The sequence below is a fragment of the Pygoscelis adeliae genome, unplaced genomic scaffold (assembly GCF_000699105.1).
Source record: "Pygoscelis adeliae isolate BGI_AS28 unplaced genomic scaffold, ASM69910v1 Scaffold38, whole genome shotgun sequence".
Classification (NCBI taxonomy): domain Eukaryota; kingdom Metazoa; phylum Chordata; class Aves; order Sphenisciformes; family Spheniscidae; genus Pygoscelis; species Pygoscelis adeliae.
The window spans coordinates 17,740,075-17,750,386 of NW_008825614.1; the positions used below are offsets into that span (position 1 = coordinate 17,740,075).

The following is a 10,312-nucleotide window of genomic DNA, read 5'->3' on the forward strand; positions in this document are numbered from 1 at the left end:
GCCTGTGTGTGAAGGGGAGAGCTGCGGAGCTAGAAAGCTAAAGGAGAGGAGTGTCGGCTATAAGCTGTGAGGAAATTCCGTAACTCTTAACAAAGGCTCTTTTCTGCTCCTGTGCCGTGGGTGCTGATAAAGGTGGAGTCGGTGAAAGGGAAACTCGAGCCCAAATGAGACTCAGTCGGTGCCAGCTTGAAGATAGTAAGGATGTAAGCCCAGTAGAAAAACAAAGTTCAGATATTATAGTGGTAAAACTGGACAGAGCACTTAGTGTGTGCATGGATGGAGGGACTTACTTGAACAAAGCAGGGCTGTGGAAAAACTTTTCTTGAAGATGGTATCTGAAGGGAAAAAAAAACCCTTCTGAACTGTCTCTTTTCCCCAGATGCTTTGTAAAATAACTTTTAAAGGAAGCCTTCGGGAATAAAAAGCGTGTTTGTGTTCTCTAAAACTAATCTGATCTTGCAGTCCTGATCAGTTCTAAGTGAGTGATCAGGTCGGGTGATGTGGTGACTGTATAAGTGCAAGATGCCTTTAGGCATCTACAGTGTTCTATTCATTGCATCTTTACTAGAAAGAATAATCCAAAACTGTCTAAATAGCAGCAGAAACCATGATAATTTAGTTCTTCCTTGCTAAATTAACTGGAAACTTGGGTTTTGTAAATCCAGAAGATATTTTTAGCTTGGTCTCCCATTTAGAGTTTATCCTTAAAAAAAAAAACCTGCAAAATAGTACTGATTGAAAGAAAGCAAACAGTGTAATGAGGCCCACTATGAAGGTGTCCAACCTAATATAAAAGTAAACATCAGTTTTTTTTAAATGCAGGAAGAGTAAAGCAGGTTGTAACCACTGGCTGACCCTTTAATAAAATAGGTAGGATATTAAGCTGTGTATTAAAACAACAGCCTAATATGTAGTACCTAATGAACAACTCAAATAAGAAGATGGTATTGTCTATTCAAGAGGGTGAGTTACAAAGATTTTGGGAGGCTAAAGGGCTTTCTGAAATATTTTTATTTGGGAATTATATTAATCTAAACTTAAAATTGCATGTGAACTTGGCCCTTAGTAATTTATGAGAAGGTCTATGCTGTCTACAAAAGGATAAGGAAAAGCAGCTCTTCCAGTGTATGCTGTAAGGAAAGGACCAAGTAACTCGGTTGTGTATTGTTGTAACTAATTAGAAAAGCCTTTTTTTGGTTTGTACTTCCCTTTGATATGCTCAATGAATGTACTTTTCTCTTAAGCTTTTTAGCCGTCGGGCAGCATATTTAAAAACTTTAGATGGCATATCTGGATTCTGCTTGTGTATTCATGTATGTTTACTTTGATGTGCTTGCTGCCTTGTTTATCTTTTAAACTTAGAATTTAGCAATAATGTTCTGAATCTGCAGAATACACCCATTCTTCCTTACCATTCCATTTGAGGCGTCCTACTAGGAAATATATTTACTGTGGCAGATTGCAGTGTTTTTGCAGTGTGTCATCTCCTGTTGCATTGTTGAAACTTATTTATATTAAGTCTTCTGAAGCACTCTACTGGCAACTGTGTGCATGTATTGTAGGAACAGGTATGGTCTCGGTACATCAAAATATGTCATGGGACTCTTTGAAATGTAAGTATTTGTTGCCAAAAGATCCTTTGCTAGGACTAGTATGTAAAAACTTAATGTATATAGAATTTTAATTTCTACCTTAAAGATTTGGTTATCTTGGGAATCAAGATTGGGGTGGAAAATGGCAATGCTGGCTTGCCTCTATGGCTGGTTTAGTACTTGCTGTTGGGAGCACCTTCCAAATCTGAATATTTGAATATTTATTAGAATTATTGTACTGGCAGTTAAGAGGAAGTACTTGAAATGATGATGTATAAATTCTATGAGAATTTTGTTTTTTTAATGGTCATTTAATTTCTTCCATGTCCTTAACACCTAGACTGAAGCAGTAGACACATCTTGAAGTGCTCATGCTAGGCAAGTGATTTTACAAGACCTTTTGGGCCAGTACACTGCTAACAACGTTAATTAATTCTTTCGATGGACCGTGTGCAACATTAACCTTTTGGAGGTTAGTTATTTATATATAAATAAAGGGGGGGTTATACATGATTAAAGCCTGGAAATAGTGTTCTATTGTTTCTGGATAGTGTTCTATTGTTTCTCTCCCAGCATCAGTGGGAGAGTAATGCGAGCTTTGCAGGGTCTGTAGGGTTACTGTATTTAAGGGAGCAGTTCCACATCGAGAACCTGGAGTGCGTTCCACAGGTAGGTTACTTGTCACAACTAGTTTCTAGTCAGCGCTAGCTTTGAGATCTGTAACACAGATCTTAATTGAAGAAATAGTTTTAGTCTCTTGCATAACATTAACTAGTGACTCATTTCTAATTGTAACTTAGACAAATAAGTAAAAAATATCTCAGCCTTTTGGTTTTCTAGGTTCTCTTGCAACTCTGTCTTGTTTAGTCAATACTATTTTAAATATCTGCTTGTTTTCAGTTGCTTGTTAGAAATTATAAAATTGCTGTTCTAATAAAAGTTATGATGTTACGGATCACAACTGATGCTGTAAGTCTTGAACCCATGACCTCTATATCCTGATCAAAAGTGTCTCTTACTGGCTTCTCCAGTAAGGTAATAAACTGTCAGCTGTGTTCTTGTTGATTAATTCTTTTCACAAAAAACAGCATAAAACATTACATAAATAAGGCACTCAAATGTATCTTCTTTCCTCTTGGGGGAGGAGGAGTAAACACACACTTAACAAGTGTTAATCATCTCAATTAACAGGGGAGTACTCATCAGTTAATACCTCTTTAAGTTATAGAGGCCTATTCAGGGTGAGCTGGTACCCAAAAAAATCAAACACTCTAAGCTGTAACTAGGTGCCAGTGTAAAGAAATCTTCATTCTTACTCCCTTATGTCTACTGCTTGACCCAACAATATGTTGAGTCACACAAGTACACACAAAGATCATCCTTTTGCTGCCAAAAGTGGCTTTTCCCAAGTTCAACAGTTGCAAAGTGCGGTATTCTTTGCCTGCTGAAGTTGATGCAATTAATCATAAATGAAGTCATCTTACTTAAATTTGCTGACTGAAAGCCTTGTTGGCTATGTCTCTTCATAAAGTCATCTACAGAATGCTTCATGGCTGTAATCAAAGGTGGACAGCTACTTTTGGTATCTGGGCCAAATTCCTTTGGTAGTAATTATGGCTGACTTCCAGCTTCTCATTTTAATATGATTATGAACATATTTTTCATTTCCTGTCATACAACTATTAATAATCTCTATCGCACTATGCAGCTGTCCAAATTCTCTGCAGTTGCAGATTATCTGCCTGGGAGGTGGTTTCTTTATGTAGGCAGAAGCACTATGAAGCATGACGCTTCTCAGTGTTATTTGTCATGTATGCTGAATGTAATGTTAGAGGCTTAGAGTTACCATTTGAGTTAAAACAGAAAACCTATCTACCCTCACCCCTCGGAGTAGTATTTTCTTGGGTCTATGCCGTTGTTGATCTGATTCTGAGCAAAGACCCACCTAAAGCAGCAGGCCAGACTTCTAGCTACACCATGTCAGAAATGTAGTATTCTGAATTATTTGCCTATTCTCCCCCAGCAACTACTATGTTTGCTTCAGAGTTGTTACACTCAGTGCAGTCTGTTTGTGGAAGGAAGCTAACTGCTAAACAGCATTTGTTGGTGAAGTCAGGTGGGGGATGGTAAGATCATGAGATGCCTTTATGGATGTTGAACTTCCAAATTCTGACAGCAAGCAACTTCAGGGGTTACTGTGGCTAGTCTTTCATTTTTTTAATATAACCAATTTACAGACTCTCTCTAGCAACCATTAAGGTATAAAACAGCAGAAGGTACAAAACTTTCTTGCAGAACAGATGTAGTTTGTTAATAACTCTATGATTTGGCATGTCAAGCCAGATCCTCTCTGTAACACCTTTTTAAGAAAGGCAGCTACTTGTTCTTCATTCACGATACAATGATCAGTATCTGACTTCTGAGAATCAAACAAAAAATAGTAAGTGCTGGTTTTATGGAAAGTGTATTTGTCTTTCCGGGTCTTGTTTACTGTGGCAGCTAAAGTGAATCAGAATGCCTCTCAATGATGACCAGAACAGTGATTCAGATTCTTCACGCCTCTCTGAAAGCACAGCTTCTTCTAGCGACTCTGAATATTCAAGACAGAGCTTTAACAGTGATTCTTCAAGCAAACCCAGTTCCCCAGCGTGTAAGCCTATTTCAACCTTACCTGTGTTGTGCATAGACAGATAAGGCTAATTTATCTCGTTTCTCTTTGCTGTTATGGGTAGAACCTGGGATTCTGAATCTCTGTTTTAAGAGTATTAAGAGAAAGGCATGGCTTTCTCTCTGCCATGAAGCAGCGCATCTCCTTGTGTGTGGAACACCACCAACAGCTGTATCCGTGGGGTCTCCCTGTGCACTCCTTTCCTTCAGAAAGTGTAAGAAAAGTGTGCCACCATGGACATCCTGATCTTGAGCTAATCTTGATGTTGGTAGCAGTCTCCCACTCAACCAGATACACCTTTGTGCAAAGGGTGGGTTTCTTCTGTTTGCGCCATACACTTAAAAATTAAATCTGTAACTTACAGATTTATAATATTACATCAAGTTACATGACATTAATCTGGAATTCACATTTTTTCTTTCATAAGTATTAGGATCAAACAGAAAACACACATTTGCACAAGGAAGGTATTTTGAGTAATGATAAATAAAACCTTGGTTAAGATGTGCTTTGTCTTCATGTCTGTAAGCATTCTCAGACAACACATACTTTTTAGTGTCTACATAAGTGAAGTCTTACCTTAAAACAAGCTTGTTAGTGGAGCTGCAGTTGGCTCTTTGTCTGTCTTTATTACCAGTCTTCAAAGGCTTAATTCCAAATACTAAATTAAATGACAGACTTTGGGGGTTTAGAAACTTCGGGAATTTACTCTTCTTTCCAATGTAGAGTTTATGTTATGTTGGTAATACACTCCCTTTTTACAAATGAGTAACTTATGCATCTGCTATGGAACGTAAGTGGGGGGTTCTCAAGTCAGTAACTTCAGGACCTTCCCTACAGGCAATAAAACCGCAATATAGCCATTATGTGCTCAGAATTATAATAGACATCTGGCATCTGTTATTGCCTGTGCTTTTGGTCTGGTGGATTTTATAGAGCAGTCAATAGGAAATCTGTGGAATGCAAGATCCTGTTTTAAAGGAAAAAAGATATCTTAGTTAAGATGCAGAAATATGAAATTGCTCCTTAAAATGTTACAAGGCTTGTGTGGTATTGCCCACACACACCCCTGATAAGCTGGGAGTTTCCTGAGTTAGTGTTTTAAGAAGATATAAAGACCTGGTAATCCTAGGTTGTTTCTTCTAGAATACTAGAGTCCAATTAGCAAGCAGTAAAATTTCCAAATTTTTATATTTTCAATTGCATTTATCAACTATACATATTTGGCTTGAATTGATCCTGTTTGTTCCAGCAGCAAGCCCTCCCAAGATTATTACATTTGATGAACTGATGGCAGCTGCAAGAAATTTGACAGACTTGACTCTAGCTCATGAAATTGCTGTAAATGCAAATTTTTGCATAAAACATGAAGACTTCCCACAGAACAGGTAAGAGCCTGAATTTTGCAAAAAGCAGCACTGGGGTTGGGAAGAGAGGAGAAATGAATAGAGCAGCAAGTTAAAAAAAAAAACCACAAAAAAACCAAAATATCTTGGAAGGCTATAGATTTTTATCCTGCACCTCCAGGAGTCACTGTCAAAGCTATCTTGCTTGGAACAAGTGTTGCAGTCCAGCTGAGTTGATACACTGTCTTGGAGCACATTCCTCTGTCTTAATGTCATGTGGAAGATAAAAGGCTAATGCAATATGAATGCCCATTGTGAAGATGAATATCGGTTGGTTCTGCGCAGTTCCAAGCCCTGTGGAAAAGATGAAATGGTGGTCTTCTATGCAGTTATATGTAGTAGCTCATTGGTGCCATAGTGGTAAGAAGATAGAGCTCGTCATGAATGTAGCTCTATGTTTGTTCCAGCAGCAAGCCCTCCCAAGATTATTACATTTGATGAACTGATGGCAGCTGCAAGAAATTTGACAGACTTGACTCTAGCTCATGAAATTGCTGTAAATGCAAATTTTTGCATAAAACATGAAGACTTCCCACAGAACAGGTAAGAGCCTGAATTTTGCAAAAAGCAGCACTGGGGTTGGGAAGAGAGGGGAAATGAATAAAGCAAGCAAGTTAAAAAAAAAAAAAACCACAAAAAACCCAAATTATCTTGGAAGGCTATAGATTTTTATCCTGCACCTCCAGGAGTCACTGTCAAAGCTATCTTGCTTGGAACAAGTGTTGCAGTCCAGCTGAGTTGATACACTGTCTTGGAGCACATTCCTCTGTCTTAATGTCATGTGGAAGATAAAAGGCTAATGCAATATGAATGCCCATTGTGAAGATGAATATCGGTTGGTTCTGCGCAGTTCCAAGCCCTGTGGAAAAGATGAAATGGTGGTCTTCTATGCAGTTATATGTAGTAGCTCATTGGTGCCATAGTGGTAAGAAGATAGAGCTCGTCATGAACATAGCTCTAATACTAGCACCAGAAGAGATGCAAAAATACCTGGAGATCCAGAGGAAGTGAGAAATAACTTCCCTAATGTAGGTAGCTAAAATGTTCTTGCTTACAGATGTGTCTAACTTAAAAATTACCCTGGTCTTTACTTTAAGAAAACTTATGTAAACAACAAACAGGTTTTTAATTGCACAAGTCCCTTAACTGTTAATTGGTTATATGACAGAATAGTTTTTGAGGAAGCTTAGTACATAACATACCAGGTTAGGAGAACGAATACAAATTCAGTAAGGAAAAAGGAAAGGTAATATCTCTTTACCTACATCTGAATTGCCAGCACCACTTTATAAAACGCAGGTGTCTTAGGAAAGACTTGTCAAGTCTAGACCATGTTTTGGGAGCTGATGATCCACAGACCAAGACAGATATGGTTGCAGGGCACAACAGCTGGTGAGGTGTTGTGTGTTTCCCAACAAGTGATCAGGCTAATCTAAAACACTTTTACCAAGGATGAAAGCTAGTTGGGAGTCTTTTCTGTATCTAATTGACTTATTCCACAGCTTTGCAGGCACAGTAAAACAAATTGTACACAAGGCATTTTGGGATCACTTGGAATCAGAACTGAATGAAGATCCTCCAGAATATGAACATGCTATCAAGCTCTTTGAGGAAATTAAAGAGGTAATGTTCCTTCTCCCCTGCATCCCAATATTGTTTTGTCAGCTTAGGTTTCTTACTTCACTGAAGGGTCTGCTAACTCAGTCAAGCCAACACCTTTGAGTTCTTTCTTCTAAGATGAAACCATGATTATTCAGAACTGCAAATATGTGTCTATTTATAGTATATTTATATTAACCATGAATATGGCCACGAACGCACAGCGGCATGTCCACTCGGCTTTCATTGCATGATGGTTAGTTGCAAGTCAGCTCTTTTCTCAAAGCTTCGCATCCCTACTAGCCTCTTTCCAGCAACATGCTGTGATCTTAGGGCATGAACAGGAGTATAAATGTGACTGCACCTGCCTGCGTAGACTTTATGATCATCGCACAAGGGAGCATACAAACCTTCAATCTTGGCACAATACTAAGTCTTTCAAAATTTTAAGTTAGTAAACGTTTGTTTTACAGGGCAGCTTCCCAGTTTTTGAAAGAGTCTCATTGTTGACATGCTTTCTGGTTTACTGACTTTGAGCATTTTTGCAGAACTGTACTGTGACCCTTCTAACCGTCCTTTTTTCCTGCTACCTTAGATAATGTTCAGTCTTAATGTGTCTTGTTATTAGCCGGTCAGCTAAATACACTTGACATTAATGTTGAAATCTTACTTCAATGTGTTTACTAAGTGGTTTGGTTTTATTGATAAGATTTTCCTTTTTTTTTTTCCCCCCCAACTTTAGATTCTTCTTTCCTTCCTCACTCCTGGAGCAAACAGGATTCAAAGTCAAATTTGTGAAGTTCTAGATACAGATCTTATAAGACAGCAGGCAGAACATAATGCTGTTGATATTCATGGGCTAGCTAACTATATCATCAACACTATGGGAAAGTTATGTGCTCCAGTAAGAGACAACGATATAAAACAGTTAAAAGCAACTGACAATATCGTAGAATTACTGAGGTTGGTATTTGGGTGGTTTTCTTTTTTTTTAGAGGAAAAACCTCCTTTTTTCTGAAAGAGTACAGTGGAAGAAGGGGGTAAAGTCTTAAAAAGAAGTCTTAAATTGTGTCAGTTTACATAATACCTGTTTGCAAACTATAGGAAAACTTGATTTTTATACAGGAGCATTAAAGGGGAGGAGCTGTGACACACTGTGACCAGAATATTATGTGTATCTTACTTTTTAATTAAATGGGTAGAATGCCTAGATCAAACACTACCAGCTCTGAATATCTAAGCCACTGAACAACAAAAAAGCACTCTTGCAATAGTATGTGTTTCGGAGACTGCTTTTTCAGTCTCGTTCATCCTCACAAAATTTAAGCAGCACACTTGTACTGTTCCTTCTTGAACTGTTTATTGCATGCTTCTTCTAGGAGGCCAGACTTTGGATTTAAAATCTCTTTAGTAAAGATCTTATTACTTGAACTTGAGTAAAACACTTGCATAAAAGGGCAGAAACTAGTTTACTGCTCCTTAGGTACACTGAAATATTAAGAGTAAATGGTAGTTGTTGTTCTGCTGTTTTATTGCAACTTGGATCATATACAGGGACCAAAGCAACTGGGTCAGAAGGATTGTATCTCTTGGTGCAATTAGAGTGACTAAAAAGTTAAAATCTGTTCATTCAGGCTGAAATGTACTGATTGATGCAGTTCTTAAACCCTTCTCTTTCTGTTACAGGGTTGTAGCATTTAGCGATGCTACATATTTTTCTTGTTCTCTGTAACTTATACCGTATAAGCCTTATACACAATACTCCTTCAAGTATCCTGGAAGATAGGTGACATATCTGTTACACTGAAATACCAATGAAGGAGTTTACTTCTCCCAGAATTGAAATTAAAGTGCTAATGTAGGTGTACCTCACGTGTGCTGGTTAATCAATAGACTGTTGTAATTGTCAAATTTTAAACTCCTCCTTTCAGACAAATATTCCGTGTTTTGGACCTGATGAAAGTGGATATGGCTAATTACACAATTCAAAACCTTAGGCCATACCTTCAGCGTAATTTGGTGGACTATGAAAGAACAAAATTCCAGGAAATTCTTGAAGAAACACCAAGTAGGTATCATGCTATATTTCACTTAAACATTTCCTTAAAAAGCGGACTATTTAAAAACATGCTATAAAAATCTGTCAATTGCAGTTAATTTGGAGGAAAACTTCAATTTCTTGTCTGGATCTAACTAATGCAAAAAGTCTTTGACAAGCAAGCTACCAATGGGCAATTGCTTAACTTGCTATAAAGTATGCTTATCTGTAATCTGGAGTGCTTTCAACAATTTGTTGTTGCGTTTGTACAAGCTAGCTAGAATATTAATGGAAGATGATCAGTGGAAAAAAGTGAGGGAGAGAATTTATGTGTGTAAAGACTCAGCTGTCCACTATGTTTGTTTAGTCTTCAGAAGTTCAATATTCTTGCTTACGTATACAACTCTCTTCCTCAAGCTAGTACTTATTTTGATGAAAGCATGCAGTAAACCTGTGCTGATTTGCAATGCTTAGGTGCCCTGGATCTCACAACAGAATGGATAAAGGAATCAATAGAAGATGAATTGTCATCTGTTTCTGATGAATCTTCATCATCCCCTGGTGCTGATAGTAGTTCTAAACCAATTATTAGTCCTACACTGGTGCTAAACAACAGCTACTTGAAACTGTTACAATGGGATTATCGCAAAACAATTCCAGAGGTAAGAAGTGTATTTCAGTGTCTTCAGATTTCTAGCTATATGAAAACACTGGTGTGGTATAATAATCCTGCTATTGATGACAATAGGTGAAGTATTCTCTTGCACTTGTTAAATTTCTGAATAGTAAATTTGGAATTTGGAGAATGTATGCTAGTCTAGCTTCTGAAACACAAGATGGGCAAGTCAGCAACTAGAAAAGAACAATGTAAAGGTTGTTTTCCCTCTATCCAGTCATAGCTCACCAGCTCCACCCTAAGAGCAGTCTTGGCCATGGTCAAAGGCTGGGCCTTGTACTGAGAGCACTTGGCTTTCTGTATCTCTGAGAGAACTGACTAGCATCCTGTTTC

The 10,312-nt window shown here is 37.9% G+C and overlaps 1 protein-coding gene across 2 annotated transcripts in view; it reads left to right on the forward strand.

Annotated features, from left to right (window-relative positions):
- Window positions 1-1,933: 1,933 nt before the first annotated feature.
- Window positions 1,934-10,312, forward strand: part of TCP11L2 (t-complex 11, testis-specific-like 2) — a 13,806-nt gene continuing 5,427 nt past the window's right edge. The window contains exons 1-7 of one of the 2 annotated variants that reach the window (XM_009332965.1): window positions 1,934-2,064; window positions 4,089-4,242; window positions 5,513-5,648; window positions 7,169-7,289; window positions 8,008-8,228; window positions 9,197-9,333; window positions 9,778-9,965. In XM_009332965.1, coding sequence (XP_009331240.1) covers window positions 4,107-4,242; window positions 5,513-5,648; window positions 7,169-7,289; window positions 8,008-8,228; window positions 9,197-9,333; window positions 9,778-9,965 — 939 coding nt within the window. In that variant the 5' untranslated portion in view covers window positions 1,934-2,064; window positions 4,089-4,106. Of the gene's footprint in view, window positions 2,065-4,088; window positions 4,243-5,512; window positions 5,649-6,075; window positions 6,210-7,168; window positions 7,290-8,007; window positions 8,229-9,196; window positions 9,334-9,777; window positions 9,966-10,312 lie in introns of those variants that run through there. The other variant, XM_009332964.1, reaches the window with a different exon arrangement.